We start from the raw sequence: 22,825 nt of genomic DNA, 5'->3' as shown, positions 1-22,825 counted from the left end.
ATAACTTTGTTGTTGAGTTTAGAAAAAAAAATCACTCAGAAAGTCATGAATATGTACAGAGAAAATAGTATCAATGGAAAGAACAATAATTTGTTAAATGAGAAAAGATAAGCTTGAAGCAGGGAAAATAACCAAGATAACAATTCTAACCTTCTGAGATTTAAGCTTGAACACATATTTTACCTAGAGATGATATCACTTCACAAAGACATATTTTACTGTTCTTTTGTATTATTTTATGTTATCAAAGACTTGTTTTGCTTACTAGTATGACAAATTTTATTTACGTTTTACAAAAAAATGTACCTTTGTATATTTCCCTTGTGAGGTGACACTTCCACCAAGGCTAGTGCTTTTATCCTTGAGAGATTTTTCAAACTGTTCCTTAAGAACTTGAGCAGAAACTTTTGGAAGTTCTTGGTAACCTATAGAATAAAAATTGATCAACCTAACTAAAGCAGTAATTATTCCAGAGATACAATAAATTTATGTGTTGCAGCTTATCAATCCTTAAATTTGGTAGCTGCATTAGTTTTCATTGATATGCTTTTTCCCTTTATTTTCACCTGGTAGTCTGGCCAACAACACACTTCCTATCCCAAGGTTTCTCCACTCTGGATGGAGAAGCAATGGATACACCTTTAGCCAATCTAGGGAGATGCACTAGCAGATTGAGATGAACCCGACTAACAAATTAAAGCTAAACTCCAGCTTACACAATGAAACAGTTGCAGTAATAGCTTTTTTTTTTTCTTTTTGGAAATAAAGGAAAAAAAGGTTTAAAAAAGAAACCAATGCAGCCACCTCATCTAAGAAGTGGTAAGCTGCAATTTTTTTGGAGTATACTATTTAATATCACTTTAAATATACAAAAAGTACAAACATTTTAAACAAAACATACATGTTACATGTACATGTTACATGTAAGTCTGACAGTGATTCTAAAAACGTTCTCCTTTCAGGTCAATCTTACACAAGGCTCACGGGATGGGTCAAAAACTGAACCAACCCACTAAGTGGAGATTACTTGGAGAACACAAAAGGCAATGAGGCTGCCCATTATTGTGTCAAGTGCCCTTACATCATCTTCCTTTCCAAAGTTTGCAGCCTGTACTTGTGACATTATAAAGGGCCCTGGAGGATTTAAAACTTTTGTTGGCAATATTCATCCTGAGACATTGTTGAGGGTTGAAATAACACTGCCTTACAATAACATACTGGGATTACTATTGCATTCCTGATTTTTTTTTTCTTACCTTAGGGTGTAACCAAAGTCAAAACTTTATTTGCTAGAGTGGGAAAATTTTATTACCTCTTGTAAGTGTTCATTTCTGTCTATGTCTGTGGAGGAGATTCAAACTCTATGTGTCCTGGTCACTCTGATTGAAAGCAAACGAAAAATCCAAACTTTTGAGTTGTCACCAGAATAGGAAATCTTGTAATGAGGACATAGTTCTGGTAACAACTGTCTAACAGAGTATTTCCCTCATTTTGAGATTCCCTTTCACATTCTGTTGTGTCTGCAGGACAGGAAATAAAGAGAGATCTCCCCAATGGGACAAAGATGACTCGACTAGGAAACATCCCAAATCTGCAGCACCACTCCAGACTCACACTTCTCAACATACAGGAACAAAAAAAAAAAAAGCCTGCGTCCTCTCACCATTAGACATACAGGCATACTGTAGATTAAAAAGAAGCCACGCTCCACTGTATGCTCTTCCAGGCATTTTTATTCAACTGTCAGTATTAGAGCTCCATACTGTGTCCATTTGGAAACCACCCCTCCTTAATATGTTTCACCATAATGTGATTTGATCCCAAGCATATCCTTATGATCCAGCAAGGAGATGTGGTTTTTGTATGGAGACAGTCTGGATGCAGCCATACTATTGACAGTAAAAAAATGAATGCCTGGAAGAGCAAACAGTGGAGTGCGGCTTCTTGTTCATCTATAGGCTTTGGAGAAGTTACAGAGGAAGTAAAGCTGATTTTAAACAAATGGCTGACAGGGAGGGTATTAATGACATAAGAGACCCTATTGGTCTCTTCTGCCATAAATGTATCCTTCTGCCTGTCAGCTTTCATATTCACTGAGCCAAGCATGCGCAGCTCAGTGAACATTTATGATCCCGATCTGTGCCGCGGCAATGTGGACATCATCGTGGCCTGGCCTATCAAACGGGTGAAGGTACAGGATCCAGAAGATAGACCGGGCAAAGATGGAAGCGATGGGGGCCCAGGGGAGTGATACCACCGCAGCACTGGAGGACACCATATGACAGGTAAGTCTGCCATAATGTACTAATATGCTGTGCATACTAGCACATTATGACATAACCCACTTGGGGGGCCCTGAAAAACATTATTCATAGCGGACTTTACTTCCGTTTTAAACCCAGGATTTTTTTTTTTAATGTTCTGTTTTTCTCTTTTTATCCATGTCTTATTGGGAGGGACTTTCCTTCATTTCCTATAATGTAGACACAACACAAATGCCCTCTTAGACAGTTTAATGTGAAAGGGAGAGAGAGAATTCATGCTAAGGAAAGGACTTAGAAAAATGGCTTCAGCCCACTTCAAGATATAGCCCTGGAAGGGATATATGATAGCTGTTTGAAGGGGTATGTGAAGTGATTGGCGCTGCCTGTGTTATATCAGTAAAGGTAGAATGTGTAAATAGAGTGTCATCCAAAATCCTATTCCCACATTTTGCTCGCAAATAAATGGTCATTTGCGAGCAATATGTGGGAATGGGATTTTGGATGACACTCTATCTACACATTATACCTTTACTGAAATAACACAGGCAGCCCCAATCACTTCACATACCCCTTCAAACCTCTTAGACAGTGGTCACTAGAACAGTTGCCCCCATTAGAATATTTCACTACTACTAACCCTCTGGATAAAACATTTTGTTTTTTCCTCACATGTAATTACAGGGATAGTAGTCATCAGGACAAACAGAGATGAATCTCCCTAAAGAGGACAAAGACAGAAGTGAAAACCAGACAGGGTTCTCAGCCCTTACCACTCTTAGGTACACTTATTTGTTAACCTTTGCCTTACAAAAACAGCTATCCTAACCTTTCTCCTTTTCAACATAGTATTTGCTTCAAAAAAGTCAGGTGCACTTAATGTTTGATATGTGTAACATCAATTATGATTTTTATTCCTCTGAGTCTCATCTTAGAGCATTTCCTTCTGTCATTATTGATTTAAATATTTTTTCATCAGTAAACGTTCTCGTGAAATTTACAAGACTTCAATTTGCTACCCCAGTGCATTTAACTTGGCTGTACCGCATATATTTAAAGCAGGATTCTTACCAACGCCATCAGCTTCTTGATTATAATTAGATGCTGAGCATTTCTCATGGGTGCTTTGCTCATGAACCGACACCTAGGTAAGGAAAATGATAGCATTAAAAATATAGCATTATCCCCAGCATCAATAAATAAATGGACACACTGTGGTGGCTCCAGAGAGTTATGCTAAGTAAAAAACTATTTTTCATACAAGCAGTTGTAATAGTTATATTCATGTGCAGGCTTGCAAATAATTTAAGTACACAATGTGCTAATGAATATTTGTATAATACCTGTTCTGTATTACTGGTTGAAAATTGTGATTCGTGTTGCTCAGTTGCTTGCCTGCTGCTAACAAACTTGACTTCATTGCTGCTTCTTGTTTCCTAAACAACAAAAGCATATTCACAATATAAGATTCTATTTTAGACAACTAAATTGTCAGCTTTATGTGTCTGGTATTTTCAGTCGGAGATGTTTTGCATGAATTCTACTTACATAGGCAAAAACGCGCAAACAGGGCAGAGTGGTGACATATCATTAAGAGGCAAGACAAAGAATCTTAAAGAAAAACTGAACTTTTAAAGGATTTTCTTTTATCTGACTTCTCCTTTCACTTTTCAAAATCACTTAATTGTATGATTTTCATCATTTGCAATTATTCAAGATTAGTGAGTGTGGCTAATTTATTTGTAACTGAAAAAGACATTAATTTCTCAGCATGCACTGCATTTTCCTTCAGTCTTTCGAGAGCTGTCATATACTAATAGTAACTAATAGTAACAATCAGGTTAGGGTTATATTATTGATCATTTCCATACCTCCCAACTTTCTGTGGTAAGAAAGAGGGACACCCTATAGCCAGTGTGTGCACTCTCTCACCATGTGCCCAGATACATGGATCATGGAAGAAATGCACACAAAAAAGGGACAGTTGTTACCTACACATTAATTATTTTTTGTTCAAACTTAAAAAAACCTTTTTAAAAGGCATTAAAGTGCAATAAAAATTAAAGTACAGTGCAAAAGAGTTCTAAATATATATAACAAAGTCCAAAGCAATGCAAAATGTCCTATAAAAAAGTGCAGAATGTATGGAACTCAATCACAAAAACAAGTTGAGTTACATAATTTCTGAAATTTCTTATTTGATATTTTGCATTGTTTGGGGCTTTGTAATATATTTAGAACCCTCTTGCACTTTATATATTTGTACTTTATCCATTTTTGCACTTTTTGAGTCATTTTTATATCATTTTGATGCCATTTTTTGATTTTTATTTATGTATATGGTTGATTTAGTTGGCAAATGCATCTGTCTTTCTTAAAGTGGTTGTGAACTCAGGATGATAAAACACTGCCATCCCCTCTGTTTAATCAAGATGTATAGCACTATGTGTCCCTTTTAAAAAAAATTCTAATTGTAAATACCTTATTTCGCAGAAATGGTTTGCTGTCAGTGACATTCCTCTGCTCGATCTTTCCGGATGTAAGGAATGCAGAGGGGCTGAGTTAACCCTCTGACATCAGCGGCCAGCAGAGGAAGGTCATGTGACTGCTGTGAGATAAGGCATTTATGATAAGAGTTTTAAAAAAACAGACATCTAGTAGTTTAGATCCTGATAAATTTGAGGGGGATGCAAGCTACTTTTAAAGGGTATTTCAAGTGACAATGAAGAGCAGGGGGATCGCTCTCACACAGGCATCAGAACTGACAGGCAGGGAGGGAGGAGGAGAGGGAGAGACAGCAGAGAGGAGACAGCATGATGATGGAGGTACGTAAGCTGACCACTGTATCATCGATCAGAAGCCATGATTATCGTGGTCAGCAGAGGTGGGGGGCACAGAAACAGGCAGGATCAGCCAGGTATATTACATTATACAAAGGGACAAATTACACAGTACAAGCACTGTGCTGTTTAACATACTTTAATGGGACAGGATATATAAACATATTTTTTTATGGTTACAAACGCTTTAATTACATTTTCTAAATCAGGGTATTTAGGCTTTTACAAGTGCTGCTGCCAAATTAGATCTCAGCACAGATTTTATATTTAATTTCGATTTGTTCCAACTGAGGTGACATGTACATTCACCTATCCACTATGACCCAGAATAACAGGGTGTGTGGGTGCAATAGATAAGTACCTTCTCTCTAGTGAAGGTAATGGTAAGCGTATGTTCACACTGCTTTGTATCAAAATCGCTTTTGTGGTGTTTCAGATGCATTTGCTGTGCATTTCTGGTGCATTTTGGGGTTTCCTGCACCTGTGAAAAATCAACATGTGACTCAAAAATGTGTTTTTACCATGATTTTGCAGCAATTTCAAAATGTGCTGCACCGGTAATGCAGTGGTGTGAAAAGTCCCATAGGATTTAAAGGGAAACATTTTTCTTGTGTTTTTCTTTCATGGAAAAAACACAGGAAGAATCAGTGTGAAAAGATTCCAAAGTAGATGCACACCACATATCCCATTTCTTGTATTTGTGAATACAGCCCCTTTTTTTCATAGATAACCTTTCCATAAGGTAATACCTGGTTAATTGCACACAACTAACTAGGAGGGGAGGGCTGTAACCATTTAAGTGTGGTGAGTTTACAAAGGTTTCCCTCAGTAGAATTCTAGTATATTGCAGCCATTGCTCTTCATCTAGGAGGCCCAAAAGACAGACTTCAGGGGTAAATGGGACAAGGGTTGAAATTACAGTAAACACAGGGCCACAATTTGTTTACAGTATCTGGCAATCACTGGACAATGCCCAAGTACATGAAGTAAATCGTCTCCCAATTGGACACATCTACTTCAGTCAGACACACTCTTTGAGTCAGAGGTGCAATGAAAAGCATACAGTCTAATAAGAGTGAGTTAGGATTGGAGGAAGATATATAGTTGTATCAATCTGTTATTAATTGCTCGGGACACTGCTAAGTGTGAGGAGCAGGCTTCATCCCAATCCTCATCTGTGAGAGCTGGAATCAAAGACTGCTATTTGGTGTAGGACCCATGGTATGTATGTGAGCCACTCAGGCTGGCTGGGAAGGAGCCCACCCACACTCCAAACAATGACAGATAAGAGCAGAAGATCCCAGGAGCCGCACATCAGAACATGATCTGCTGTGTGTATGCAAGTGGATGTCTCAGCCTTGACCCTTGCCAGGCCATGCCCCCAATGTGTTTCACTCCACCCACTGGAGCTTACTCATGGGGAGCTCTTAGTCTTGGGTAGAAGAGACTTATGGGCCCCAAAGCAATAAGAGAATGTTTAATATACACAATTTTGGCTATATGAGCTTCCACCCTGTCATGAGTTTCCAAACTAAGCCAATTCGTAAGGTGTCTCAACTGCCTTGCTAGGTAGTAAAAACACATGCCTGGAAGGGCCATGCCTGCCTCGCATTTTGGCCTTTGCAAAACTGAAAGTTTAAGCTTACAATATGTATCTGCCCAGATAAAGAACATAAATAATGTATCCAATGACCTAAAGAATGACTTGGGTACCAACACTTGCATCTGTGAAGTGATATATAGACATTTAGGTAACAAAATCATTTGGATCAGGTTAATCCTACCAGCAACTTGTAAAGGGAGTTTAGAACACACAGTGAGTTTATGCTTCACAAATTGCAAAAGACTGTCTATATATGTTGACAAGGCATCCACAGGGGTTCAAAGCAATAATAATGCCTAAATATTTAAATGAGGTCGCTAATTTAAAGGGGTGGAAACTAGGGTAGTGTGAAATAAGTATGGGTGTAGTGGCATAAGGGCAGATTTTGACAAACCTATACATTTCTATCCTTAAAAAATTCAGTATTTTTTTGCCTACTGATTATGTAATTAACATTCAAATACAAAATCCTTCTGAAGTAGCTTTTTTATTTTAATAGATATCAATTACTGTAGATGCAAATCCTAACGATATTTGTTTATTTATGCATTGTGTATTATAAATACCTACTTTTTCCACCCTTTTCAGCCTTTTTTTGCTTCTCAGTGTTGATGATCTCCTCTCTTTCAGCCACTTTCCTGACTCCATTTACCCGGTCCAACTTCTGCTGCACATCATTTCCCTGCACCTGTTTTTTATTAGTAACAATGGTGGATGATGCCAGCATAATATGTGTTGACATTACAGCTTGTTGTCTCCTTCAGTGGCACTTACGGAGGAGAACAACTTTTCCCCAAACACATGAAGTGCCTAAACAAGGTCCTCCATGGCAGAATCACTGTCTATTATTTTAAAGTGTATTTCAAACTGAAACTTTTTTTTTTTCTACTGTACTTTGTCAAAGTGGTGAGGGGTTAGAATCCATCTCTTATTTTTCTGCTGTCTATGTGCCAGCTGGGAGATTCGCCCTTTCTTTTTCTGTTGGTGCCATTTTTTATTATAATAAAAAGAGTTTTAGACTTGATATGCCAATGCTACCTCCACACCAATAGGTAATGAGAATTTTGGGGTTCCAGCGTTGTCTATACATTTTTTCAAGCTATAAAATCCAGAGGTTCTAACACTTCCCCATTCCATAGATAGAACCTGTTTTACATGCACTTCAATAAACTCAGACATTTTCATATAAATAATGCTCTGTGTACTGTACTGTAACAACATGGCAAAACTTAGGCACAAGTTTATCTTAGTATTTTAGCTTGCCGCATCTATATTTTACTAAGGCGTGAGAAGCTCACACGATCAGCTCAGTATATCCCAGCCATCAAAAGCTTTAAAACCACATGACCAACCACAATGTAGTTAAAATACTCTAAAGCATTTACTTGCTCAGTGTAATTAATTCCCACAGGTCATTTCAGCCTTGTGAAATGGCCCTGCGCATTCTAGGTGAGCGGTCCCTATATTACTGGCGGCTTGATTCGGTCATATTAAGCTGTTATGAAATGGGAGAGTAATTGGGATTGCTGTGTGTGAGCTGGTGGTGAATACATCATTCTCTCTGCCTCTGGGATGCATTAGTTTAAATGTAGTAATTTGTGAAAAGCATTTCAGGCTTTGTTTTAAATGACTAAATATGCATGCTGAAAGCCCAGTTTAATCAGGCAAGAACATTCTTTGGTTCAGCTACTGTATATGAAAGGAAAACACTGCCTAATTTCAGTGTATCATAGAGTTGTTTAGAAAAAGAGAAGAGAGTGAACATGCATTAAAACAAAAAAACACCTTTTGGACATTTTCAGAGGATGAGGGCAGATGTATGAAAGCATCATGTCAGATGATGATACTTTTAACCCCTTCATAACCAGTGGTCTTTGAAATATAGAAGTCCAATCTAGAAGTGTCAGTTAAAAGAAGCAGTCATGGACTGGGTATGCCTCCTTTTCCGAAGCCCTCCATCTGTATTTATTGTCAATTCCCAGCTGGCGTTTTGACAGCTGAGACTTTTTTTAAATCAAACAGGAGCGGAATTTTCTGTACCTGTGTAAGCTTACACTCAGAATAGCAACTACTTCTGTTCCAAAGACCTATTTACTATTATCCTTTAACAGCCTGACTGTTGAAGCCCAGGTCATGAGTGACAGGGTCCCCAATTGATTCAGTTATCCCAGTGCTCCTAAAGGCTAGGAAGAGGATTTCTCGCAAAAGCTACCTTTTCATCTAGAAAGCATATTTCTCATGCTGTGAGGCAAAAAAAAATTCCATCCCAGAAATTCCCAGGAAGTAATCCATGGGATGAATCCTGTCTTTTCTCCAATTGGGCCTGGATCAACTTCTGACCTTGAATATCTTCAAGGCTCAAATCGTAGCTCTAGCTATTTCCTTTCAGAGGTTGTTTGCTTCTCACTGTCTTGTGAATGTCTTTGTACAGGGTATCGCACACATTGTTCCTCCTATATGTTTCTGAGTGGGATCTCAACCTTGTTCTGTCAGCTCAAAAAACATCCATTGAACCTATTAGGCATATTCCTCTGTTTATCCTTACTTGTAAGATTGCCATTCTTGTCACCATTTGAAGGGGAGTTTCTGGGTTGGTGGCCGTAACCTGTAAAAAAACATTTCTTGTGCAACAAAAAGACAAGTCTGTTTTAAGGCCTAGGGCTTCTTTTCTTCCCAAGGTGGTTTCCTCATTTCACCTTAACCTTGACATTTTTCAACCATCTCTTTGTCCTGCCCCTGAACATGCCAAAATGATTTCCTTCCATTGTCTGGATGTGGTGCATGCTTGCGTTTATCTATACGCTACAGTTCCCTTTCATCAGTCTCACTCTCTCTCTGCAATTTCTAAAGGTATAGCTTGCTTTGCATTTTACTACAGCTAGGTGAATTCAAGCTTTTACCTCAGTAGCAAGCTTCACCCTTTCACAATCAAAGTGCAATCCACCAGATCAGTTAGTTCTTCATGGGGTTTTCCGCATTGGTTTCTCAGATTTGTAAGTCTGTCACCCGGTCTGGTCTTTTGTTTATGGTACTTACAGTATGCCCTCAGTCTTCTAGGTTAAATGATTCTGTGTGTGATTCATTCTGGATGAATGAGGACATTTAGTGGTGTAAAAGAATTACTGTCAAGGACAGAACCATAGAGGATATAAATGTAGACAGGTGCTGGGCTACAGCGATATGGGGAAAGGAGACATTGCCTTTTATTCTTCTCTCCCTCTACTGAGATACTGATTTCATGCTGTACCATTCTCCTCTGGCCAGCAGGGGGAGTGCTAAAGCCAACCAACCTATTAGGCGTCTATGCAGTGCACTGAGAATCCTGCGAGTTGTATTTTGAGATGGCAACCGTCCTTTACCGCATCTGAACCACATCTACTTTGCACCTTATGTCTTCTATTATCTTTTATAGTGTTTGGTCCCTCTCTTTTGCTGTCTTCTCTCCTGAAGAAGCGGGCAACCACGAAACATATTGAGAGTTTAAACGTCCATACCTACATCCCTTTCGGGAGCAGTCTTTGTTAAGCGTCCTCCTGGAAAGGTGTAAGGGACTGTAAGGAGGGACTTCTTTATATATTGTAAATGTCTTGCTTTTGTTTTTGTATATGTGGAAAAAATTTGATTGATTTTATATGAGTTGTGTAATGTCTGAGGACGGTACCGATAAAATCCCTTTGCCCCAATTCTCCAAACACACTCCACTATGAATTATGGGAAGTGGGTACCTGTTTTATGCATAATGTTTCCTGAGCAACCCATTTTAAATACTTTGCACCTATGTTGAGACTATACCATACCTATACTGTACCTATCCTGCAAGCGTGTTAAATGGGACTTTTGTTAAGTGCGCCAACATGCTAAAAGGACCCCAACATTAGCTGGTAAAAGTACATCTCAAAGGACAACCCCCTCCCTTAATAATTATTCTGCAAGTCCCCTTTGTTCCTCTGCTTCCCTGCCTCCTCTACCATCTTCCTTTTTTTTTGGACATTGTATACTCAGTTGGTCTAGGACTAGCATCGCTGCCATAAATGCGCTTTGGCAGTATAGTTCCAGCACTTGGTAGATCGAACTTTACTACTGCCCACTGCCGCACTTCAGGTGGCCTTACTACTATTTATGCTGATCTATATGCCAGATGTCATCTTATGCCTAATCCTTACTGTTAATCATTTTGTTTGCTAAATTGTGTTATTGCCATGGTTAATCCATTTTATGCCTGCCTAGTTAACAACCATATTGGGTGACAATATATTAAATTTGCCTTTACTACCTGATTTGGTACCTATTTCTTTGATATAGTGCTACTACTGGGTACTAATTATTACTTTCAGTGATTTCCCATGATATTGTATGTTTGTACACTCAACCTGGTGTGTTAGAGGGGCTAAGGTTTTTGGAAAAGGTTGAGACAAAGAACAGAGGACCCATACTAATCAGCAGCTCTTGTGGGGGTACCCTACATGAGTTAAGCAGCAAGAGCTGCGTCTTGTTTATTGTTATTTATACCTTCATGGTTAACCTCTTCAGGCCCACCCCATAGCAGTTTTATTGTTACAGGGGGCACCTGTGTGCCGAATCACATACATCATCCGGCCCTGCCGGGTAGGGCGTGCACGTGTCTGCCGCCAGCTTGCTCCCACTGTGATCACACATAGATGGAGCCCAGCGGTGGGTATCGCAGACTGGATGTCCACCGGCACCTGCCGATTGTTCAGTACAGAGGCAGAATGGCGATCTGCCTGAGTAAACAAGGCAGATCGCCGTTCTGTCAGTAGTGAAGGCATGGATCCTGTGTTCCTGCAAAGCAGGGACATGGATCAATGGCTAAGAATAAAAGCGGCTCCAGAGGGGTAACTGATAATGATATCAGTGCTATATCATACAAAAAAGTGCCAATCTAACATGCAAGTGCTACCACTACTAGATGGATAATATGACTGGGTATTAAATAAATACTATAGAAAGTGTCACAGTGAGCAAAGTGCACGTGCTAACAATATAGTGACAATCATAAAATGTCCAAGTGATAAAACATATTTATTGTGCCAAGTCCATAATATATAAAAATTTTCTGTGCTGTGCAAACAAGACAATAAGGTGCTGGTGCTTCAATCCCAATCGAGGTGAATCTGGGTGTTGATAATAATAAAATGCTAGCCGCTCACCTTCTAGTCTGGCTCACAAATTATAATGAGCCAAACACACTTAGTGCACTCAGGTGCTGGTAGATAATCGGCTCTTCACCTCCTTCTTTCCATTCCCATGGTAAGGGAACTGCTGGATGGATCAGATAGGGTAGCAGCCAGACCTACTGTGTATACTAACACAGTGATAGAATACTCAGGGCATCAACTCCTCTCTCTTCTCTCTCCTTACTCCCGGCAGGGTGATCATATATATAGGAACAAACACAAGGATCTAGTGCTCTCTGTTTAGCAATATTTATTATGATCCAAAACATAAAAGTAGAACACTAACATGTACCGGCACTCGGCCAGTGTAGGCATACAAACGGGGATTTGTAATGATAATGGCGTGTATACAGGCTCCTCCCCCGCACGTGTTATGTCAACACTACGACTTCGTCAGCAGGGGATCCATGCCTTCCCTTAGTAAAAGTGCCTCCCATAGTACACAAAACCACTAGCTAGGCACACAGTTAATCCCTTGATTGCCCCTGATGTTAACCCCTTCCCTGCCAGTGTTATTAGTACAGTACAGCATATTTTTTTAGCACTGATCACTGTTTTTGGTCCCCAAAAAGTGTCAAAACGTCAGTTAGTGTCCAAATTGTCCACTGCAATACTGCAGTCCCGCTATAAGTCTCTGATCACCGCCATTACTAGTTAAAAAATTAAAATAAAAATAAATTAAATTATCCCATATAAAATATAAACACAAGCCCGATTCCAAAAAAGTTGGGACACTGTACAAATTGTGAATAAAAACAGAATGCAATGATGTGGAATTTCAATATTTTATTCAGAATACAACATAGATGCCATATCAAATGTTTAAACTGCGAAAATGTATAATTTTAAGGGAAAAATACGTTGATTTTAAATTTCATGGCATCAACACATCTCAAAAAGGTTGGGACAAGGCCATGTTTACCACTGTGTGGCATCCCTTCTTCTTTTTATAACAGTCTGCAAACGTCTGGGGACTGAGGAGACAAGTTGCTCAAGTTTAGGAATAGGAATGTTGTCCCATTCTTGTCTAATACAGGCTTTTAGTTGCTCAACTGTCTTAGGTCTTGTTTGTCGCATCTTCCTCTTAATGATGCACCAAATGTTTTCTATGGGTGAAAGATCTGGACTGCAGGCTGGCCATTTCAGTACCCGGATGATTCTTCTACACAGCCATGATGTTGTAATTGATGCAGTATTTGGTCTGGCATTGTCATGTTGGAAAATGCAAGGTCTTCCCTGAAAGAGACAATGTCTGGATGGGAGCATATGTTGTTCTAGAACTTGGATATACCTTTCAGCATTGATGGTGCCTTTCCAGATGTGTAAGCTGCCCATGCCACACGCACTCATGCAACCCCATACTATCAGAGATGCAGGCTTCTGAACTGAGCGCTGAAAACAACTTGGGTTGTCCTTTTTCTCTTTACAATAGATGACATGGTGTCCCAGTTTTCCAAAAAGAACTTCAAATTTTGATTCGTCTGACCACAGAACAGTTTTCCACTTTGCCACAGTCCATTTTAAATGAGCCTTGGCCCAGAGAAAACGCCTGCGCTTCTGGATCAAGTTTAGATATGGCTTCTTTTTCCTGAGCCCATGTTGTGATTTCCATTACAGTAGCATTCCTGTATGTGATGCAAAGGGCTTCCAGTATGGTTTTCCGGCCTTGACCCTTACGCACAGAGATTGTTCCAGATTCTCTGAATCTTTGGATGATGTTATGCACTGTAGATGATGATAACTTCAAACTCTTTGCAATTTTTCTCTGAGAAACTCCTTTCTGATATTGCTCCACTATTTTTCGCCGCAGCATTGGGGGAATTGGTGATCCTCTGCCTACCTTGACTTCTGATAGATACTGCCACTCTGAGAGGCTCTTTATATACCCAATCATGTTGCCAATTGACCTAATAAATTGCAAATTGGTCCTCCAGCTGTTCCTTATTATTAAGTTATTTACCTTTTCCAGCTTCTTATCTTATCCTGTCCCAACATTTTTGGAATGTGTATGAATGAGCCAATATTTGGCATGACATTTCAAAATGTCTCACTTTCAACATTTGATATGTTATCTATATTATATTGTGAATAAAATATAAGTTTATGAGATCTGTAAATTAGTCCATTCCTGTTTTACTCACAATTTGTACACTGTCCCACCATTTTTAGGAATTGGGTCGTATATATCCCATATGCTTATTGGGATTTTTTTTTACCAAAAATATGTAGCAGTATAAATATTGGCCTAAATTGATGAAGATATTAGGTTTTTTTTTTTTTTTTTTTTTGGATATATTTTATAGCAGAAAGTGAAAAATATGTTTTTTTTTTTTTCTTCTTCAGAGATGTAAATTTTTTTGTTTACAGTGCAAAAAATAGAAAACACAGAGGCAATCAAATATCACCAAAAGAAATCTCTATTTGTGGGGAACAAAAGCATACATGTTATATGGGTACAGGGTCGTACGACCATGCAATTGTCAGTTAAAATAATACAGTGCCATACCACATAAAATGGCCTGGTCAGGAAGGGGGGAAAATCTTCCGGAAGTCAAGTGGTTAAAAAATAGCTGGAATTGTCTGTTAAGATAACGATGAACTAAATGTAGATTTGTGACAGCTGCAATGTTTCCTGGCTGATGTTAGAACTTTTTGATTGATGTCACTCATTGCTTGGTTTCACTCTCTAAGGGGAGTTATGTATCACTTCTCTCTTTACTATGATAATCAATAAATACTTTACAGTCCATGAAGCCATAAATATACAAAAAAATTATCTGCTTTACGTAAAATAGAAATTGTCCACTGCCAATCTGCCTTATCAGCTTGATGCAGCCAATGTTCTTGGGTGAACAGGCTTCCAGATTTACAGTCAGCAGCCATTTTGAGGAATCAATAACGAAATAAGCGAATTGGCTTTTTCCTTATATGACATGTTTTATATGACTGCAATCGACATGGCTCTCTCACATAATTGTTTTATAACTGCATATCAAGCCCTTGCTTCTCAGTCAGCCCATTAAAAATGACACAAAAGACTATTCATAATAAAATATGATCTCCATTATCTACTGCTAGTTGACACTCTTGTATTCATAAGGCAGTTAATGAATGACAACTGCAATCACATTTTGATTCGATCACCCATGAGCTATACTATCTATGTAACATCCAATCTAGACACACGTGCAGACCTATATTTAATAATGACTTTATAATGTAGTGCAAGAGCAATAGTGTGCAGTGACCCACGACAACCAATACAATTTCTGCTAATAATAATTTAGTGTATGTCAATTAAAAGGACTGAATGCAAAACTATTATTTAATTTTATAGTAGAGAGTAAAAGTGCGCATCTGAGCAATATAAAATGCACATTTCACCATGTTTTGCCCCCCTTTAAATGCTGAAAGTACAAAAAACAAACAAAAACATTTTGATCCTGTCAAAAATTCAATGAGCTCATATGTTTCTGTGCATTTTATCTCTGCTGCACTGAAATCCCAAAAAAATATTATGAGCCCTGCCTAATTTACCAATGGGAATTACCGAATACCTCACCCTATGTTATGCAGAAGAGGAGATGGGTAGGTGTTTTGTAATCTTAATATACTTGCTGCTATAAGGTGACAACACTGCTTCTCTATAGGTGCAGTACAGTGAGCGAGCATTTTAACTCTATTCCAGGGCTAGCAGGATTCCAAGGTGCTAGTCACTAGGATAAAGAGGGTCCCAGTACCCTCGGAAAACATTATACTTATATGGAACTTCAGTAAAATATTTTTCTGGATTCCATTTGGTGGGCTGGCCCACACAGAATGCTTCATGTCAAATGGAAAATGTCAAACCAAGTGCAGTTTGTCTGATTTCTGTGTCAGAATGAAGTGTTTGGATATATAATTCTCCAAATCACTCCGGGGCTGTAGAAGACACAGAATAATGTCCCATGGCAGATTACATATGATGGTGTTATAAATACAACTAGCCAATGTGAGATTAAGTATGATGCAACAGTGATCCATTCCCCTTCCAAAAAATAAAGGGTGATGAGATCCGCTGCCCTCTACTGTCTGTATTTGTAAGTGCCTTCCTAATGTCACAGAGTTATTTATGTACATCACTTCCTCTCTCTATGTGACTGGGTGGGAAACCCCAGAAGAAAGAAGTAAAATGGGAGCTGGGACACAGTAAAAGGGAAGCTGGGATGTCCCACTTTGGAAAAGCTGCTGCTGATTCCAGACCAGAGGCAGAGATTATTAGGCAAGTGCTCCTATGTTTAATAGTCTACTATTGTCTATTGTTGCCCATAGCTTCTGGGTGTAAATGTGTGTGCGCGAGTATATATACTGTATATATATATATATATATATATATATATATATATATATATATATATATATATGTATAGGAACTGGCAAGTTCATATGCGGCTCCTGTTATTTTAGTGTACCCATATTTAGGATTCTGTAGCTAGTTTTAGCTCAGGACTCAATAACCAGCCTAGGCTAGAACCAGATTAGGCATCCGATGGTCCATTAAGTAGTTAGAAGTCTGGGTGCATAGGAAAGTTCCTAGGGACTAAGATGCAGAGTAGATAGGTTGGCTCTGAGTTCCTGTTTCACACTATGGCTTCTGCTAGTGAGAAGCTGCATTCCAGGCTGGTTGAACGATAGTTGGAGGATCTCCCAGTCATTACTGTCTGTGCCTTCAGGTCTTCCACACCAAAACTCCATATTGTGATCTTCCACATGGGCCCCTGAAACTATACTTTGATGCAACATTCATTTGGAAGTATCTTTTTTAAAGGGATTGTGAAGAATTTTTTTTTTTTTTTAAAGTAACAAACATCTCTATATTTACCTGGTCTGTGCAAAGGAATTGCACAGAGCTGTCCCAAACCTCCGCTTTTCGGGTCCCCTGCTGGCCCTCCTGGCCCCTCCTCTCTGTCCAGTGCCCTCAAGGGAAGCCGCTTCCCATTGGGACAAACATGCTTGCTCACTCCCAAGCCTCACTGCTGCATCCAATTACACAGACAGCGGGACTCAGCCCCACCCTCTGCTCCCTCATCACTGGCTTTGATTGACAGCAGCAGGAGCCAATGGCTTCCAGTGCCCCAGCAAAGCTAGTAAGACATGGAAGAGAGGGGAGAGAAGAGCTGCAGATTTGAACAGCACTGGATCGAATGCGGGCTTGTGTAAGTACAAGGGGAGGTGAAGGGCCAATATTGATGCCTAAACATGTTTTACCTTAATGCAAGGAATGCATTAAGGTAAAAAAAAGTTTAGACTTTAGAACCACTTTAATAACTATGTATACCCAGGTATACACCGATCAGCCATAACATTGTGACCACTCACCATAATAATATGACCTCTGAAGGCATGATGCAGTATCTGGCACCAAGCTGTCAGTAGCACATCCTTTAAGTTCTGTAAATTGCAAGGTGGGGCCTCCATGGATTAGACTTGTTTTTCCAGCACATCCCCCATACTGTATACTTGATTGAATTGAGATCTGGAGAATATGAAGGACATGTCAACACCTCAAACCATTCTTGGATTCATTAGAACAGGTCACCTTCTTCCATGGCTCTGTGGTCTAGTTGTGATGCTCATTTGTCTATTGTAGGCACTTTTGGTTGTGGTTAGAATAGACACAATGACCAGTCTGCGGCTACACAGCCCCATATGCAAATAAATGACGATATAATTTGTGTTCTAACACCTTTCTATTGGAACCAGCATTCACTTATTCAGCAATTTGAGCTATAGCTTTTCTATGGAATAGGACTTCATGGGTCAGCCTTTGCTACTCACGTGCATCAAGGAGCCTTGGCCACCCATGAGCCTGTCGCTGTTTCTCTTAGACCACTTTTGGTAGGTTCTGACAACTGCATACTGGAAACATCCAACAAGAGCTGCCGATTTGAAGTTTCTCTGACCCAGTCTTCTAATCATTACAACTTGGCTCTTATAAGTTACACAAAATCTTACACTTGTCCATTTTTTCTACTTTCAAAACATCAACTCAGGGACAACATGTTCACTTACTTTCTAAAATATCCCTTCCACTTTTTGATGCCATTTTAACAAGATAATCAATGTTATTCACTTTACCTGTCAGTGGTCATTTTGGGTTTATTTAATAAAAGCAAATAGACTGTGCACTTTGCAAAGTCCAGTTGTCCCGGGCAAGTTCAGTTGCTCCAGAGCTTAGTAAATGAGGTAAGGCTTCACTTTACAAAAAAGTACCCAATCATGTGCTAGGAGAATAAAAACAAACAAACAAAAAAAAACATTTTTGCTTGCACATGATTGAATGATGGAAGTCAGCAGAGTTTCTGCTCAATTACTAAGCTCTGGAGCAACTGCACTTGCAGAGTGCAACTGCACTTTACAAAGTGCACAGTCTTTTTCCCTTTAATAAATCAACCCCATAATGTTATGGCTGATCAATGTTTATGTACAATTCCACTAGGACTTCCCTCCAGCCCTTTGTTGATATTACCTATTTGTATGTTGGATGTACATATTATTTTTAATTTTTTATTATTTAAAGATAATTTTATTCCTACTGTATACTGAAGTGTATCTATACTTATGGTTAATGTGATGTGCTGGCTGCAGTAGTTTTGCTTCTCCTATTTATTTTGATTAGATTACTGGTTAATTTCCCAGGATGGAAATCCCCTCTGATCACACAGACCCTGTCCTGAGTAGAGGTACTGCCAACTTTATTATTAAACCCGTTCTTCTGAAAGTTTTGGTTCTCTTATTTACCTACAGGTTTAGTACAATATCCTGTTTGGGAAGGGCCATTTCTCATAAGCCCCAAAAAGAGGGCTTCAGTGGAATAACTGATGGTGAAAATGTCCACTAAAGGCAGTCTATCACAGGTAATGACCACATAAAACACTGTCTATCACAAGGAAATGCCACACAAGATGCAACTGTCAATGGGAAATGTCACCAAATTTACAGTCTGTTACAATAAAAAGCCACACAAAATGCTTTCTATCAGCCAAATGCAGTATGTCTGAATGTACTATTTGGAAGTAAAAGGCCATACAAAGCACTATCTGTCACAGGGAAAGGCCACACAAAATTTGTGACATTTGTGACAGGAAAAAAAACACAATTATTCTTGCGAGAAACAGGAAAAAATACCACGCAAAATAATAGATCCTACTATAAATTTTATTTTGAATATTTATTTTTTTAAAAATATATTGCATTTTAAATTTTATTTGGGTTTAATATTAAGCCAGTCAACCCAAAGTAAGCAAAAATAATAATTTAAAGGTATATTTAATGATCTACAAGTTTAAACAATTTAAAAAACAGTGGTTTGCAGTGTTTCACAGCATGCAGAAATACATTTAATTTGTTTGTCCACTCTATATAGCTGTAGTCTGACTCATGATTGCATGATATTAGTTAATGTAATAGATGGCTCTTTTTACTGTTAATAAATAAGCAGGTACACCTAGGTAGCAAGGAAGAGCAGCGGAAAATGGATGTTTACAATTTAGCTCTTCTAGTCAATAGCTCTGTAGTATCATAGGAAGACCTATTGGAAAGCAATGCTTCATTTTAAAGTTTTAATCTTTCTAAAACTAGAAACCCATTGCAATTCAGTTAGTTTTAGGATTTTGGTATATAAAAAACACTATAACACTATAGCCATCAAGGAATTGGCTGGCCAGCTGGCTTGGGGAAATGTATATGCTCATACTTCTGCATGAACATTAGCTAGGTGTGCATGCACAAGAATGTGTGCAGTTATGTACGTGTAGCATGGCATGTGCCCGGACGTGCCTGCCTGCATGTCCAGAGGCAGCATTTGGGTCAGACTGCTTATTTAAGGGATGCTTTAACTTTATCTGACTGGTCTTTAATGTGTTCCACGCCCCTTAACTTGTATTCTGCATGTAATTCCTGGCTTTCTCCTGACCTGATTTGGATTTTGCTCTGTACTTCAGCTCTGCCCGTTTCTGACCTTGATCCAGGTCCTGATTTGATACTTAATTGCCTCCTCAATCCTGACCTCGGCTTGATCTGTATCTCCAATTCTGCTCAATGCCATTGTTGAGTGCTTACTTGCCTTACATACTGTACTGTAAATGCCTTCTTCTATGCATAGTCCTGCTAACATTTTTTATGAGCTCTGCCATCCTCAACTTTTAACCAAGTCAGAGTTCCCCTTTACTTCTGGTGATCCTTCTACTGACTTCTCGTGTGCACTCCTGCTTGCATGTTCCGCTGGATCTTCCTGGTTGGCATCTCCAGTTAAGAGTTTGGCAAACTACATCCTTAGGCATTTGTATTCCTCCTGTACCTTTGCACCCTCTGTTTCACCTTCAGGGGGTGCTTGGGCAGGAGATACTACAGGGGATGCCCTTGTCATCTTAGTCTCCTATCAGGTATGTGATAATAACACTGTGACCACCCAGACAAACAGAGTTTCTATGAACAGAAACCTAAAATAAACCACTTGGATTGGGAGAGATTTTCTACAGTCAAAATTGGAAATATGAAGAAAATAGGTACAATGAATACACTCACGCATTCACTTGTATAAAATCCTATGTGCTGTATGAATGGAGCTGGTGTTGTATCCCCTCTACATATAGTTATATATGGGGGAATTCATAAAAGGCTGTCATTAATAATATTTAAAAGTACGAAGTCTACATCCTCATGGATCCTACGAAGTCTGGCTCAATTCAAGTATCTCATTCCTAATTCTTTTGCACTAGAGACCTTTAAGCAGAAGATAGAACAACTTCTATTCTATAGTAAGGTTTACTGACCAAAGAGATACTTTTTGTTCTATGAAATTCTCATTGCTTAGATGTACCCACACTGTCCATAAATCTTTGTGCTTTGGGATGTTCTCAGCAGTAGACTTAATGAGCTACTGCTTCAGTCTCAAGTGCGGTTCTATTAGGGGAAAGGAAAGTGGAGCAAGGTCAGACGTTTGTAGAAACTGAAAGTTATAGATTTTTGCTTAGTATACCTTCTGTAAAGAGTTATAAATGGTGATTAGTGATGAGCCAAACACCCCCCGGCTCGGTTCGCACCAGAACACCTCGAACAGGGTAAAAGTTTGTTAGAACATGCGAACTCCATTGAAGTTTATGGGACTCGAACATGAAAAATCACAAGTCCTCATTTTAACGGCTTAAATGCAAGGTATTGCCCAAAAAAAGTGTATAGGGGTCTGAGTACTGCCCTGGGGGACATGTACCAATGCAAAATTCTTTTTCAAAACAATCGTTTTTACAGGAGCAGTGGTTTTAATGATGCTTAAAGTGAAACAATAAAAATGAAAAATTCCTTTAAATATTGTGCCTGGGAGGTCCCCTTAATGTGCCTGTAAAGTGGCACATTTGTACGATGTATGTAGCCTGCTGCAGCAATACTGACATCTCTAAAGGAAAAAATGTAATTTAAACTTGCTCACGGCTGTAATGTATTGTTGGCTCCCGGCAATACAGATAAAAAGACATGAAAAAAAAAAAACCGCCAAAATTAAAAAAAAATTGCGTGAGGTCCCCTCCAAAATCCGAACGAGCGCCCCCCCCCCCTCCTGAACCATACCAGGCCACTTGCCCTCAACATGGGGAGGGTGCTTTGGGGTGCCATGTTAATGGGGACAAGGGCCTCTTCCTGGACAACCCTGGGCTGTGGTTGTCAGGTCTGCGGGTGGGGGGACTTATCGGAGTCTAAGAGGCCCCCTTTAACAAGGGGACCCCCAGATCCTGGCCCCCCCCATGTGAATGGATATCTGGTACATCATACCCCTACCCATTCACCAAAAAAGTGTACAAAACAATCAGCAAAAGCCAGTTTTTGACAAGTCCTTTATTAAAAAACAAAAATAAAAAAATAGTGTCCCCTGATGTAAATCCATCATCAATCATGTCGCCCGCTGCCGCACCCGAAAAACAGAAAAAAAAAAAGAAGCTCCTGCCTCTTTACATAGTTACATAGTAGGTGAGGTTGAATAAAGACAATAGTCCATCCAGTTCAACCTGTGTAGGTGTGTGTGGCTGTATTCATCTCACATAGCCCTTTAGAAGCCTCCCACGTAATGAGCTGTTTGAGTTTGACAGCTCTTTTATAGGAATCTGATGTCACGAGCACCCCATAATGCACTGCTCAAGTGCAGTGAAAAAATTACTGACGTCACGTCAGAAGGGGCGGTGCCACCCGTTGGTGTCTCCCCCCTTTACTATAAAAGAGCTGTCACAGCTCCAGCAGCTCATTATGCCGTAGGCGTCTGAAGAGACGGGAGCATTTTTTTTTTCTATTTTCCGGGTGCGGCGGGGGACGTGATTGATGATGGATTTACATTGGGGACACTATTTTTTTATTTTCTTAATAAAGGACTTGTCAAAAACTGGCTTTTGTCTTTATTTTTTTGTACACTTTTTTGTTGAATGGGTAGGTACCAGATATCCATTCACATGGGGGGGGCGGGATTTGGGGGCCCCCTTGTTAAAGGGGGCTTCCAGATTTTGATAAGCCCCCCCACCCACAGACCCCGACAACCACAGCCCAGGGTTGTCCAGGAAGAGGACCTTGTCCCTCTCAACATGGGGACAAGGTGCTATGGGGGGCACCACAAAGCACCCCACCCACCATGTTGAGGGCAAGTGGCCTGGTATGGTTCAGGAGGGGGGGCACAATCCACTAACTACCTGCCTACAGTAATCTCACTCCTATCTCGCCTAACACACTATACACGGCTGCCATATAAGCAGCAGCTTTATATAGTGTGGGGTGTGGACTTAGCCCCTGAACCTATGATTGGCTAAAGGCACCGTGCCTTTGGCCAATCACAGACATTGTGCTGTGATTGGCCAAAAAATACAGGTCATGTGCATGCTTTGGCCAATCATCAGACAATCAGTAATTTAT

General features: G+C 39.5%; 1 protein-coding gene across 1 annotated transcript in view; it reads right to left on the bottom strand.

The window, feature by feature from the left end:
* Window positions 1-22,825, bottom strand: part of XIRP2 (xin actin binding repeat containing 2) — a 51,752-nt gene that overhangs the window by 17,846 nt on the left and 11,081 nt on the right. The window contains exons 2-4 of the mRNA XM_082261104.1: window positions 3,605-3,697; window positions 3,333-3,405; window positions 307-425 (exon numbers count right to left, since the gene is read on the bottom strand). Of these exons, the coding sequence (XP_082117230.1) occupies window positions 307-425; window positions 3,333-3,405; window positions 3,605-3,697 (285 nt within the window). The remainder of the gene's footprint in view (window positions 1-306; window positions 426-3,332; window positions 3,406-3,604; window positions 3,698-22,825) is intronic.

The sequence above is a fragment of the Pelophylax lessonae genome (genome assembly GCF_965119305.1).
Source record: "Pelophylax lessonae genome assembly, chromosome: 6".
Lineage (NCBI taxonomy): Eukaryota > Metazoa > Chordata > Amphibia > Anura > Ranidae > Pelophylax > Pelophylax lessonae.
Note: the sequence above shows the minus strand (reverse complement) of the source record. Positions and strands in the feature narration are given on the sequence as shown.